This window comes from Curcuma longa, chromosome 12 (genome assembly GCF_044706935.1).
Source record: "Curcuma longa cultivar G26 ecotype Majalengka, Jawa Barat chromosome 12, ITB_CL_G26_1.1, whole genome shotgun sequence".
Classification (NCBI taxonomy): domain Eukaryota; kingdom Viridiplantae; phylum Streptophyta; class Magnoliopsida; order Zingiberales; family Zingiberaceae; genus Curcuma; species Curcuma longa.
In genome coordinates this window covers 8,607,878-8,623,120 of record NC_133872.1, presented here as the reverse complement: position 1 = coordinate 8,623,120, position 15,243 = coordinate 8,607,878, and the positions used below count along the sequence as shown (strand labels likewise).

Here is a 15,243-nt window from a genome sequence, read left to right as displayed (position 1 = left end):
AAATAATTTAGATCTATTTAAAATTAATTTTATTCTCATTTTTTAATTATTAGTGAGTTAGGAAATTTTTAATTTACTTCAATTTAAAATGTAGATTAGACGGATCAATTGATGAACTTATTAAAAATTAAAAAATATATAAAAAATTAAAATTTTTATGTTTAAATTATAAATTAGATAAGTTAAATTTATGAATCCATAAAAAAATATATATAAAATAATAAAAATTTTAAATTTAAATACGAATTAGATAGTTAAAATATTCAATTTTATTTTAAATTTAAAAAAATAAAAAATTCTCATGAATCAATTTAAATTCATCACGATTGACTCGCATGGATCATAGGCTCGATAGCTCTCTTCGATAAAAGGTGGAATCCGTCATATAGTCAGTCCTACGACTATTTGTGAAGTAAAAAAGTGGAATCTGTAACCTCAACGATCTTACAAGGTCGATTTTACGACCATCTATAAAAAGGTAAATCGAGAAATTATAATTGGCCACGATAAAAGAAGGTATTGTCTCGGCTTCATTGAGATTCAAACTCTTATCCCTTTTTACAAATTTACTCTGTCATAACCAACTTAATTATGCTCCAGAGCAAGCTCAAACAGATCTTGAATCTCAACAAAATTGAGATAATATCCTTTTTTTTTTATAGTGAACTTTTTAATTTAATTCTTTGATCATAAGATTAATTGTGTGACACCGTTGAGATAATAAATTTTATTTTTTTTAGTAAAATAGATTAAACGGATCAATCTATCTAGATTTATTTAAAATTTATCTAAATCCGTAGATGGAGCAGATAATCTAACGGACGCCTCTACCGCGCCACCGAATGCATGTTTTTTTTTTCCGCGCGTTCGTGAAAGAGTGGACGCATCAACTCCGAGAGTGGACGCATCAACTCCGAGTCCACGGCGACGTCATCTTCTGCGCCTCGGAATCTCTGCATGTCTGCATCGCATCGATTACCGACAGAACGCCGCGACAGCGAACAATTCAATCCACTGGCGTTACGTTGCGTATTGGTTGGATCATTGGCTTCGCGTTCGGTGGGTGGCAGTGGAGAGGTTCAGCGTGAATAATCAATCGGAACAGCAAAACCCGTCGCCATCTCCCCCCTCGTTCACGCATGCCGCGCTATCTTGTCCTGATCCTGATCATGGATGAGTCACTTCCGTTGCGGCTCTTCTTTCTTTTACCATCAGTAGAAATCAGTTTTTCCACAGGACTGTTGAAAGAATGGCAGATGGACCACACACTGTTGCAAGAAGGAAGCAGCTAGCAGACAGGAGCTGACTGCGTTGCGTCCCCTCCCAGCTCACTACATTACGTACGCATCATCCTGTTCACCACGAACAAATTAATACCCTTCGATCCCCCGTGACAGCGGAAGGGAGGGAGGAAGAAGATGGCACCGCCACCGCTACTGCAATTCCTGCTGTTGCTGTTGCTGTTGCTGTTGCTTTGCGCGACCTTCAGCTCTGCGCCGCAGCCAATGTGTCGTACGATCACAGAGCGCTGGTCGTCGATGGCAGTCGGAGAGTGCTCATCTCCGGTTCTATTCACTACCCTCGCAGCACTCCCGAGGTCTCTCCCACCTCCCCCGCCCTCTCTTTATTTTTCACACTTTAACTAGTAGATAATACTCGATTCCGGAATGGATGCCGCAGATGTGGCCGGACCTCATCGGCAAGTCCAAGGACGGCGGGCTCGACGTCATCGAGACCTACGTCTTCTGGAACCTCCATGAGCCCGTCCAGGGCCAGGTCATTTTGCCTTTCTTCACTCTTCCTACCAAATGCAAATGCTGTTCTACTTTGATTTCCTGGAAAATAAAATAAAGTAATTTTCTTTGGCCTTCGTCTTCGACAGTATGATTTCGAGGGGAGGAAGGATTTGGTGAGGTTCGTGAAGACGGTAGCGGCGGCTGGCCTCTACGTTCACCTTCGGATCGGCCCTTACGCCTGCGCTGAATGGAATTATGGGTAAATTAAAATTTTGGGTTCTTGATTTTCTCTTTGAGTGCCAATTTACTAAGCCTGGAGATTTTATTTAGTTGCTCATTTGACGCAGGGGATTCCCTGTTTGGTTGCATTTCATCCCTGGCATCGAGTTTAGGACCGACAATGAGCCCTTCAAGGTTTACTTGTCTCCCCATCAAATTCCAAAATTCTGGAGTGTGTAGTTCATAATTTCTAAATCATGAGTGCAGAAAGAGATGCAGCGGTTCACAGCGAAGATCGTCGATGTGATGAAGCAGGAAAAATTGTATGCATCACAAGGTGGACCCATCATTTTATCCCAGGTAAAGATCTGGAAAGTGAAACAGGCATGGCTGATCATTGAAGCTGATTTGGTTTTGAATCTTTTTGATGGTAGATTGAAAATGAGTATGGAAATGTCGAGGCAGCTTATGGTCCTGCAGCTAAAACATATGTCAATTGGTCAGCATCAATGGCTACCTCTCTAGACACTGGTGTGCCATGGGTGATGTGCCAGCAATCTGATGCCCCTGACCCAATTGTGAGTTTCATGCTTCGATTTGTGTTTTTTTATTTTTTTCTTTATACTGATGTTTCATCAAAACATAAGAAAACATACCTATTTCTGGGTTTGTTGACCTATTATTCAGCCATACTTTCAAGTTTGCTATTGAAGATGTTACCAACTTACATTATCTGTTGTATAGATCAACACTTGCAATGGATTTTACTGTGATCAGTTTACTCCAAACTCAAATCAGAAACCAAAAATTTGGACCGAGAATTGGAGCGGATGGTAAGGCATTTGGACTCCATTTTACGCTCAACTGTGTATGTTTGCTTTCATTGTCGCTTTACTGTGGGATTGCAGGTTTCTTGACTTCGGTGGTAGAGTGCCATACAGACCTGTTGAAGATCTTGCATTTGCTGTAGCCAGATTCTTCCAACGTGGTGGTACCTTCCAAAACTACTACATGGTATATAACCTATACATAAACTGATTTTAACTTTTCCACTTGTTAAATAATCACATTCTATAATTTTCTCTACTCTTGAATAAAACAAGAGTAACATGGTGGATCTTGACTTTGCCAGTACCATGGAGGAACCAATTTTGGCCGTTCTTCAGGGGGACCATTTATTTCTACAAGCTATGATTATGATGCTCCTATTGATGAGTATGGTGAGCTTATGGTCTGGTCCAGATACTTTATTGTCATTAACTTAGTGACCTTTTTAAACCATTGTCCATCTTGGAATTGGTACTTATTAATCACTGAAATTAAATAACTTTGTCATGTTACACAATTGGATAATAATTCTTTTGATAAACCTCTCAGGAATTGTTAGGCAACCTAAGTGGGGTCACCTTAGAGATTTACATAAAGCGATCAAGCTTTGTGAAAAAGCATTGATTGCAACTGATCCAGCATACACTTCTCTTGGTCCAAACTTAGAGGTAAGCAATTATGCATGTTATCCAACATCCAATATTTAATACCATTTACTTTGTTTGTTCTTGCTCTCAACTTGTTGCCATCAAAGATTTTTTTTTCCTTGATTAGGTTGAGATTCAAAATCGTGTTAACTCTTTCAAGAGGAGAAACATAGGAAACAAAAGTTTTTAGTTTAATAGAACTTAGTATACAGGAAAAGAATGTAAAATGATGCCTTTATAGTTTATTCTAACTAAATTAATTCTACATGTAAAAGAGACATTTTTATGGTTTATTGGGAATTAGGTTGTCTTCTTTGCAAGGAAATGAGCTTTAAAATCATGGTTTGGAATCTCGTATATATTGGGTGGGATGGTCAAAATGTATTATTTTGATAAATTATTGAAATTTTGTACACTTGGCTTGTTAGTGGAGTTAGTGGGAGAGCATGCGGGGGGGGGGGGGGGGGGGGTGTTGTGGATACTGATTACCTTTTTTGCTTGTTCATGTCTACACATGTGGAGCAAATACTAGAACACAAAATAATGCTAACACTTAGCATTTTATGTGATTAAGAACCTTTGGTTCCTACTCCATAGTCTATGACTCGGTAAGTCTAGTCATCGCGAGTCAAGAAGATTACAACAATAGAACAATTACAAGATAGGAGCTCTTCTTTGGCTTACTTTCACTTGCCATTTCTTGCTTTCACTCAAGAACTCAAGTGTTCACTTCCAAAATCCCCCTTGTAAGCCTTTTTGTTCTAAACAACTACCATTACTTGTTTTATGCCCGATCAGTCGAGATTGATCTCACAATTGCTATAGCTGAGTAAATTGAAATTGCATTTAATCAACTGTCTAGCACCTAACAAATACTTGAGTCGATTGATATTTCATCTAGTCAATTGACTTGTTGTACCATCTAAATCATATGACTGTCATAGCCAATCTTATTAGACCTACGTCTCTTTTTCTGGATTTTTACAGTTTCATTTGTCGATTGATTATGCCTCAATCTACTGACCAACTAATTGAGAAATATTGTGTTCGCTGACAATCTAGTGTATGTTAATTGCCTAGTTAACTCAACCGTTAGTCTACTGGATCATTAATTTTGACCAACTCCAAGGCCAAATCTTCGCCTACATGAAATCTATTAAACACCTAAACTATTGGTCGTTCATAGACTCATCTCATTTAAACTTTCCTACCAAGAGGTCATGACCTTGGGACTTCCGCATTTTGCTAAGAGGCCTTGCCTTCAACATTTCCCATGCCAAGAGACCTTGTCTCTTGGATTTATTCATTTGTCTAGTATTAAACAACTTTGACCTACCAAGTATTCCCCTTGTTAAGTGGCGTAGCCTTTAGAATTTTATCACCTGCTTAGTGTTACTCACCTAAACTCACCAGGACTTCCACTTGCCCAACCTTATATCCACCTTGACCTACTAAAAATTTCACTTGCCTAGTCTTATATCCACTATGATTCGCCTCGCCTAGAAGCTTTGTGTTTGTGATTTCCACTTGTCTAGCCTTGGTTTGTTGTAACTTACTGAGACTTCCTTCAACGCTAACCTCTATTAGAATTTCACCATTTGCTAACACCTAACGGACGCTCCACTTGTCAATTATTGAATTATCCACCATGGAGTAAGTTTGGTGAAAGCAGCTCCAAGGTGGTGCATTTTTTTACCAAAGTTGCTCCACTCTGGAGATGTAATGTTCTAAGGGCATGAACAACTTTGACCAAAGTTGCATCACCTTGGAGCACCTTTGACTAAAGCTACCCCAAGTTGGTGTAGCTTTAGTCAAAGTTGCTCTAAGTGGAGTGCAGAGTATTTCAGGTATCAAATTATGGGTGGGGTGTTGTTTTAATAAATTTTAAAAGAGAAGCACCCTTTTGACGATGTGGATAAAAGGACGTTGTTTTGGTTTTCTGCCTAAATTTTTCATCATTGTCAAAATGCTCTCCATTCATTTCAAATTGTATCCTATCCACTAACATTATTACACTATCTAACAAAATAATGATGCTGAGATTCTTTAGATAAAACAATGATATAATGAAAATAAGACAAATTAATTGGAGTTAAAAAAATTTAGGATGCCTTTTGACTTTCTTGAAGATCTAGGAAGCATTTTAAAAAAGGAAATATACTATTGGGGGATGAAAATTCCACAAATAATTGTGGGTAAAGACAAAGTTGAGTGGAATTTGATTTCCTTCCTTCAATTTGTCTAAATGAATTACATTATTTAATTGTCATGTCATGCTTCATGATCAAGAAACATATGACAGACTTAATTTTTTGGGCGTCTGAAGAGCATCGATAGACACTAATTTGTCTCAAATGAATTAAGAAGATCAAAGATTTCACTTAGATAGTAAGACTCGAAAAAAAACATGGAGTTTGCCCACTACAAAGGCTGTTCAATTTCATGTTCTTTCCCTTTAATGTAAATGATTAGTCACCCTCTTTTTTTCTCCTAATTCTACAAAAATATGAACTTTGTTTTTATATTAAGTTGTTGTGTTGATGCAAATAATTTTGTTACATTTTATTTCCCTTAATTACTTTTTCCCCACAATTTGATCAAAAGTGGTGCTCCCTATCATTTGTCTCCATTTTGGATTGAGTTCATGGTATAATTCCACGTGGAGTGTTGTGGGATGATGAAGTGGGCTTATAAGCTTAGAAAGTGCACTATTATCAACTTGCGAGTATTTTGGATCAATGATTGAGCCTGACAAGTTAATGGGCCAGTGCTGTGATGCAAAAAAGTCATTACTTATTATGACACCTATTTACTCCCATACGGAGAGTTGTGGATTGAAGAAAAGGGTTATAGGTTTAGATGACAAACTACTACTAAATTGTGCTCAAGCATTTGAGTTATTAGCTATGTCTAACAAAGGTAATGTTTCAATTTACTAATTTGGTCATTCATTACTAAATCAGATTGCTTCCAGAACAAATGCAATATCCTGATTTCAATCTCCCATTTAACGAGAACCAACCAAATCTTCCTCTGCATTTCCAATATTAAGATCTATCTTGATACAATGTCACCCCTAATGTATTGAAGAATTATATAGAACAATAAATGATTATAATCTAAATCAAGATATATGTAAATTATTGCAGAAATATTTTTAAATCTAAAGTTAGTGGTCATGAAATTTGGATGAAAATGTTGTTTTAATCACTAGGAATCTAGAATTTGAGATTGCCAAGGGAGACTACATCATGATTGTTTCCTATTGTTTATGCAAAGTTCAAGAATATAGAGTCCCACATCCAAGCATTTTATTAGCTACTACATGCTAAGCTAGACATGGGGCATGAAGTCAACTCGAAATTCAAATATATTATTGTCTATATTTGTATTAATTATATTATATTACTTTTTGTCTGATTAAACTATCAATAAGAAATAGGTACCAACTAGTTAAGCAAATATGTAGGTAGACCACCAGATTAAAATATCAATTTGTTGGATAACTTTAGTAATTAATCTAATTTGTTTAGATTAATATAATATAAGAATGGAATCCAACAATCATATTAGAAAGTATTTCTACAAAGTTGAGTTAATCTGAATTTGGGCTTTTGGTTGACCACACTCAGGCAAGATTTACAAATATCTATTGGTTAGCAAAAACATGTTGTTTCATTATCTTCTTTCATTTATCAGGATAATGGAATTTTGAGTAATCAGTTATCTTTGATATGTTATAGCCTGGCATAGAGTTTAATGGCAGAATAAGATATATATGTAATCAGAACCAAAATAGTTTGGATTCAGGGCTTATTGTCATGGTGGCTATTTTTTAGTTCTCATTTTGCACATGTTAATTCTACAGTTCTCATACTTTGATGGAAAGAAGTGGTCATATTAACATTAACTCCATCTCCTTTCTATTTCACTGTATGTTTCATTACTTACTATTGATATATATTTTTTGTCCCATTTTGCTAAAACATTGCATGCTTTAGGCTCATGTTTATAAGACATCCTCTGGGACTTGTGCAGCATTTCTTGCTAATGTAAATTCCAACTCTGACGCGACTGTTACTTTTTATGGTAAAACATACTATTTACCAGCATGGTCTGTGAGTGTTCTTCCTGACTGCGAAAATGTTGTATTCAATACTGCACAGGTATAACTATCTTTAAGCATTAACTGTCATGATCTTGGACCATTTATTGATTTCAAGGTCCCAACCTTGCTTCAATACCTAGAAATTTGAACCTTGCTTGATATCTCTGATATTTTGGTTGATATTCACTAAAAATTAAACATTCACTCTTTAATAATTCATTCTAGTTAGATGATGAAATCATGTTCAACCATTACTTGTTGCATCTTTATCTGGTTAATATCAATGGATGTTTCGTTATGCTTATTGATGCTATCTGGTTGTGAAGATTGATAATTATTCTTTGTTAAATAAGACAACTTCATTATGTTTTCTTGCAAATTCTAAATCTCCTTTTTCTGTTTTGAATACAAATACACCAACAAAAAATATTCATCCAGATGATAGGCATAAACAGGATATCCTACTTGATCAATTAAAAATTTGGTATTTGCAAGCCTATATTGCAAGTCTTGGGTAACCGTGCTATTTTCGGTATTAGCAAAAGAATTCACATGAAAAAAATAGAAATATGGCTAAAACTGTAGTTATCAGTTTTTGTTTCATTAATATTAGACGAATGGGTTGTGTTGAAATTATAAAGTTGTATTCTGTTTGCCAACTATAAGATGTTCATAGGTTGTAGCTATATACCACTATAGTAGCACTCGCCTTGCATATCTTCTGGAAATTAGTCCAAGTTGTGCAAAGCAGAAAAACTTTGCAAATGAGTAAAGATAGTTGGTCGACCCTAATATATCGGGGTGGTCGGATGGATCGGATTTGAGGCATGTACGATACCTTCATTTTCCCCTTTCATTGGCAATTTCCAACAATGTTGACCTACTCTATTTTAGTTTGCTATTGTAAGGATGGATACCGGGATACCACTTGTTTAGGGAACCTGTAAATTCTAATCCTTCAAGATTATCGTTAGAATATAGTCCATATTTTCAGGATAAAAGTTAGTGGAGGGGTTGTACATGTAGCAACTATTCAATTCTCTAATCGCCTCAATTTCTTTCCTGACTTCAACGATTCAATGGTTATAGACTATTCTGATGCTTGCCTATCAAATTCCTGCTGTTGAACATTACATATCATATCGAGTTATTTGTATATCTAGGATCTTAAAAGTCCATACAACTTGGGGGACCTTTGGGAATTTGATAATGTTTGAATGATGATTACTTATATGGTGCTTGAAATAACTCTAGATAGAGAAATGAAATTGAAATGTTGCTTCGTCAATAGCAACATTGTTCTGACAGTCAAAAACATGAATCAAAATCTTGGCGTTTCATCTTACAGAGCCAAGACAACTTTATGCCCCTTGAGATGTAGAACAACAATCAAACATTCTAGCTGAAAACTTGCATCATTTATCCATGCCGACCTGATACTAGGAGATATTAAACTTTGGTGGTTTGAGAAATAGTAGAAACGTATTATTCTGATAAATTACAAAATTTGATACTACTTGGCACCGAGATCATTGTGTCAATCGTGTTGATGAGTATTATTTCATATCAACATGACATCTCTTGTCATGCTAAAACTGAGATAATCTTTTTTTTTTATTTTTTATAGTTGTCTCCATAGATGATAATGCCAAAATTGTAGCATTCCAGATAGAAAGCAAACCTTGAATAATTGTCTTATTTTTTTCTTCTTCATCTCCCTTCCACCTCTAATTTACCACCAAAATCATACATTGGAATATCAGCAAGTTACTGAAATAGTATTGGTCTAGGCAAAGATCGAAACATCAACATGGTCTGAGATTTTAAACCCCGATCAAAAGATCAACATCATGTAATTTTATTTCATATTACTTTAAAACTTGCATAATTTTAGGGGCAAAGAAGATAAAGAAAGTTTTGGTATTTTTTTTGTATTAAAAGAGATAAAAATGACATAGAGAGGCAGGAAGTGCAAAAGGTTCAAATTTGTACAAAACAACTCTAATTGTCAAATGTCCTATATATTTGAATATTTGAAGGTTGGTTATGAGATGGCTGCAAAAATAAAAAAAAAAACCAAAGATGTGTTTGACCTCCTACTTCTAACAAAATGTTGTCTTGATGATAAATGAACTCTCTTGCTACTTTCTAGATTGCCATTATTTGATTAGTTACTGCACCAATGACAGATAAATTCTCAAGCTACTCTTTCAGAGACCAAATATGTAAAGACTTACAGTCACGAATCAGATCAACCAATATTTACCTCTGAAATATCTGAGCCAGGATGGAAATATGTCCAAGAACCTGTGGGTATCTCGAAGACCAGTGCTTTTAAAAGAGAAGGGTTACTTGAGCAGATAAATACTACCGCTGATGCCAGTGATTACCTCTGGTATTCAATAAGGTATTAGGTATTTCTATCTCTGCATCATTGGTGATTTTAGTGTTGTAATCATAGTTAAATCTCTCTCATACATGTTTTACAGTGTCAATATAACTGGAAATGAACCATTTCTTTTCAATGGAACTCAATCTATACTACATGTGGAATCTCTTGGCCATGTCCTCCATTCTTTTGTTAATGGGCAGTCAACAGGTTATTTGCATTTCGACTTTCTGTATCTCTTATTTTCCCCTGATATAGCGACGTTAGAAGATAAACTATTGCCTAATTAATCATATTTGTTAAATTTTTGCTCAGGTACTGGGATAGGCAATAGTGATAATGTAAATGTAATACTGGATACAACAGTAACACTTGTCCCAGGAAAGAACATTATTGATCTTTTGAGTGTGACAGTTGGTCTTCAGGTAGTCACAGTCCACACCATTTTTGTTCTGTTCATTTGTTGTATTTATTTTGCTGATATGTTCGGATCATGAACTCCCTATCGAGAAAGATCTAGATACAGTTAACATAGTTTTGGAACTTTTGCTCGCTTATGAACCTAATCTCTAAAGCTACAATGTTTTATATGCCAGAATCACTAAAGAACCATCTAATAGACAAGCTTTTGTAATTGAGAGGAAGTGTATACGATATAAATTAGGCGATCTACTGTCACTGTAAAAGCAAGTTCTGTTCTTTATTATAGGACAACATAAAGTGCAAATAGCCATGATAGTTTCCAACCAGTGAATGTTTCTTTGGATTTATAATTTGTTTTTGTTCCTTTTAAAATTTCTCTTTAGAACTATGGTGCACATTTCGACCTATCGGGCGCTGGAGTAACAGGTCCTGTGCTGCTGATGGGCCTAAATGACAGGATAGATCTATCTTCAAACTTGTGGACATATCAGGTATCTTCTCTTTGTGATTTCAAACTGAGCCTCCTAGATATTAGGCTGTGATGTTACTAGCATAACTCAGGCAATACTTCATTGATGTGAAAACATAAATTAGGATGTATACTTTTATTTCATTGCACTATTTTATTCAGATTGGACTTCGAGGTGAAGATTCGGGCTTGCCTGATTACTCAAAGAATTCGCCGATATGGATTTCAGAAGATCCCTTGCCAAAGAATTCGCCTTTGATATGGTACATGGTCAGTCCTTGAGTTCTCTTTGCTTTGGTACATTCTCTTCAAATTTATTTTTCTTTGCAAAATCCTTGGCAATGATTGCTCGGAGAAATGAGCCTCCGAAGTAGTTGGAAGACGGATGAAGAAATTGCCATCTCAAGTAATTTATCAATAAACCTGTCTACTTGGCATAATAACTATCAGTTTGATAGTTGTACATAATTCTTGGATAAGGGAAACCAAATTGTCCTTAGTAAGAACCAAGGAATGAAATCTCAAGCCATTTCGTCCAATATGGATGAAAAATTTCGTTCCACCCGTGGATTGAAACTGGCATAGTCAAGCCTCTGGTGTTGGCGCACCATCGAGGCTCCGTCGAACTCTCGCGACTTGTCTAGAGGGATCCCTATCACCGCGTGACACATCCTGAGGCATCGCCGGGCTCGCGTGAAGCCTCCAGAGGTATCGTCGAGCTCTCATGACCCCTCTGAGGAGTCGTCGGGCTCACGTGATGCCTCCGGAGGCGTTGTCGAGCTCATGTGATGCCTTCGGAGGTGTCGCCGAACTCGCGTGATGCCTTTGAAGGCGTCGTCGGACTCGTGCAACTCCTTTGGAGGTGTTGCTGGGCTCGTGTGATACCTCTGGCATCGGGCGTCTGCGGGGATGCGATCGCACGGAAGAACAACGAACTTAGGTTAATTAAAAAATAATAATTTCAATCAACTCCTAATTAGTATAATTGAGAGAATTTAAATAGGCTAAATTAAAGTCTAATAAAATTATCCCATTATATATATATATATATATATATATATAGTTAATATATTTTATATTTTAAAAAAATATCAAAATTATATTGGCACGGCATGATACGATACCGAAATGGTATTGTTCTAATCTGAAATCAAAATCTCGGCACAGGTCGAGATTTTAAACCTTAGTAAGAACTATTGATTGGATGTCAACACTAGGTTCTATCCTTTAAGAAATATGAGATGAAAAAGAAGAATAGGGATGATCACTTTGAGCGAATTGACCGCAAAATGATTCAACATTATTATTTTATAAATTTTCTCGGTTAAAATATCCCAATAAGATGATAGATTTTAGGTATCCAAGGTGGTACCTTATTATAGAGATGAAACAAGGGAGTTGTTAAAGTGAACTATGAATTGATTGTTTTTTTTTTGTAGGATTGTATTACTAAGAACATTTCCTCATTGTTGAACAATAATAAGGGTTTGTAAATGTTTCTTAAGTGATATGGATGACTCCCTATCCTTCTATTTTCTATTCTTCGTGTGTTTGTGATGATGCCGGTAAAGGGTGGGTTGGCATGGATGTAAATATATACATCCAAGTGTATTCATCCACAAGAAGATGCTTCATTCTAAAAATTTGAAGGGAAATATTTATATCGATATTTTGATTTCTTTTCACTTCTTCTGATATTTTATAAAACTGAATATATGAGATTTAAGTTTAACAATATTAGTATAGTAAGACAATTGATAAAATAGGAGATGATGTGTTACTTGTAACTAAGAGATTTAAATATTTAGGATTGTTTTTATAAAAGGATAGAAGGGTTGAGAAAGATGTACATGGAATATAAGTTGGATGGTTGAAATGGAGAAAAAAGTCAAGTATCTTGTTGTGATCGTAAAGTACCTCTAAAATTTAAAGAGAAGTTCTACAAAATGAAATGACGGTTAGACTTACTTTGTTATATGAAGCTGCATATCGAGTTATAACTCGAGCACATGAGTAGAAGATGAGAGTCGTAAAGATGAAAATGTTAAGATGGATGTGCAGACATAAGAAAATTGATAAGATAAGAAATGAGAACATTAGAGAGAAATTGAGAATTGCGCCTATTGAAGGAAAACTGCGAGAGACATTTTTAAATGATAGAAACATATACTTAAACAATCAATAAATACTTCCTTAAGCAATGTGAAATTACGACAATTAGGCATATTAAACGAGGAAGATGAAGAGGAAAATCAAAGAAAATTTGATTACTAATGATAAAATGTCGTACTCCTTTAGTTTGAATAAAATAAAATTTATTTTAATATTGATGATGATATAATATCGGATAGAGTTCAATGGCGTAGGAGAATCCATATAGTCGACTCCACCTAGTAAAATAAGTACTTGTTCTTCTCTGATCTAAGGATAACCATGTTAAGTGTTTTTTCCATAAGTCTAAATCTCCAACAAAATTTTCCTTGCAGACCGACTTCGATGCCCCTGCCGGGAATGATCCTGTTGCAATAGAGTTTACCGGTATGAGAAAGGGTATGGCATGGGTAAATGGAGAAAGCATTGGGCGCTATTGGCCAGCATATCTTGCCCCGCAAACTGGCTGCTCGTCGTGCAACTATAGAGGCACTTACGGTTCCAGCAAGTGCTTAAAGAACTGCGGAAAGCCGTCTCAAACACTGTACAATCGCATTCTATGAACGGATCAGCATCTTGTTTTTTTTTCTGCATCATGTATTTATACATCACACTGACACAATCTATACTCTTATGAACAGATATCACGTTCCTCGTTCGTTCATTCAACCCGGCAAAAATAAACTGATTCTGTTTGAGGAAATGGGTGGCGATCCGACGAAGATATCTTTCACTACAAGGCAAACAACAAGCCTATGTGGATACATTTCCGAGTCTCATCCAGCACCAGTGGATGCTTGGAACACTGCAAAGAACCAGTTACCAGTTCTCCATCTAGAATGCCCCCCCTATTCGAATCAGGTCATTTCTTCAGTGAAATTTGCAAGCTTTGGCACTCCATCCGGGACTTGCGGGAGCTACAAGCATGGAAAATGCAGAGGTTCATCAGCTCTTGCGATTGTTCAGCGGGTACCGTTCGTGCGACCACTCAATGCTCTTGCTAGAAATGAACTGTTTTGCTTATCGACTAACAGTGGATGTAATGGTTTTAGGCATGTGTCGGCGCGAAGAGCTGTGATGTGGAGGTATCAACTAAGTTATTTGGTGATCCATGCGCAAATGTTAGCAAGAGCCTCGCGGTCGAAGCTGCATGCTCATGATGGAATGAGAAGCTAAGGCTGTGCAGTCACTTAATGCGAGTGGGGAATAAAATGTACAGAAGATTGAAGCAAAAGGTCAATTGATGAAAACTATACGAGTTTGGATGTGTTCAGTTAAGGCCTCACAGGGTTGGTGTTTGTGTAAGGTGATGAGGATTGTCTACATTACTCACTATCTATATCTGTATCTATATCTAATTGAGAGATGTCAAATGACAAATCCGATAAACTATTTTAATTATGTGTATAACAAAAGTAAACTTAAAGGAAAGTTATATAAAATGGTGGTTAGCCTTGCTTTGTTATATGAAATTGAATGTTGGATTATGACTTAAGCATATGAGTAGAAGATGACAGTCACAAAGATAAGATGTTAAGGTGGATGTGTGAGCATATAAAGATGGACATGATAAAAAATAGAATATTAAAAGAAAGTCGAAGTTGTACTTATCGAGGAAAATTTTGAGAAATATATTTAAGATGATATGAATATATATATATTTAGACGATTAATAAATATTCTAATTTTGCTCTTTGAGGCGGTTCCCAAGTTGTTGACTCTCGAGACTGCTCTTCTTGTTGGACCAATATCCCTCGGGTATTCCTGCGGGGGGTAGGATTTAGCAAAGATTGTCATCTCAAGATCTCTTCTACTATAACAGTTACAATTTAACTCGGGTTCTCTACCATTAAGGTAGAAGTTCCCAAGTGGGGTAGGACAGCTTGACCCCTTTCACTTGAAGAGATGCTTGTTCTCCGTGGCTTTCTCATGCATCTTTCATCTTAACGTCTTAGCTCAGATTTTTCACAAACGATACTAAAAATGATTCGGTAAGAGATTAGAGGATGTGTTGACTCCTTAATGTATCGCAGCTGAACTCTTTCGGTAGGTCGAATCTGTGTTAGGTCAGTTTTTCTCGAGCCAACTTCTATTGAGTTGACTTCTGTCAGGTTGACAACTATCCGATCAAATAATGCAAAGTCTCCTATAAAAGTCTTCCAGTAGTGATAATGGAAGAAATTGAAAAAAGAATTAGAAGGGAGGTCAAAACATACCTTGGTGAGACCCTTCCTATGCTCAAGTCAAATTCTGAAGGAGAGTTGGAGAGCAGG

At 36.2% G+C, this 15,243-nt stretch overlaps 1 protein-coding gene across 1 annotated transcript; it reads left to right on the top strand.

Moving 5' to 3' along the window:
- The first annotated feature begins 1,445 nt into the window (after positions 1-1,445).
- Positions 1,446-14,411, top strand: LOC141843292 (beta-galactosidase 6-like). The gene is made up of 19 exons (XM_074731355.1): positions 1,446-1,597; positions 1,681-1,776; positions 1,883-1,995; positions 2,084-2,150; positions 2,223-2,315; positions 2,390-2,533; positions 2,700-2,788; positions 2,864-2,969; positions 3,088-3,175; positions 3,333-3,451; positions 7,432-7,596; positions 9,728-9,945; positions 10,028-10,137; positions 10,243-10,352; positions 10,734-10,841; positions 10,982-11,089; positions 13,306-13,514; positions 13,612-13,939; positions 14,023-14,411. Exons 2-19 carry the CDS (start codon positions 1,681-1,683, stop codon positions 14,128-14,130), a joined length of 2,379 nt encoding a protein of 792 aa, XP_074587456.1. The 5' UTR covers positions 1,446-1,597; the 3' UTR covers positions 14,131-14,411.
- The last annotated feature ends 832 nt before the right edge of the window (positions 14,412-15,243 follow it).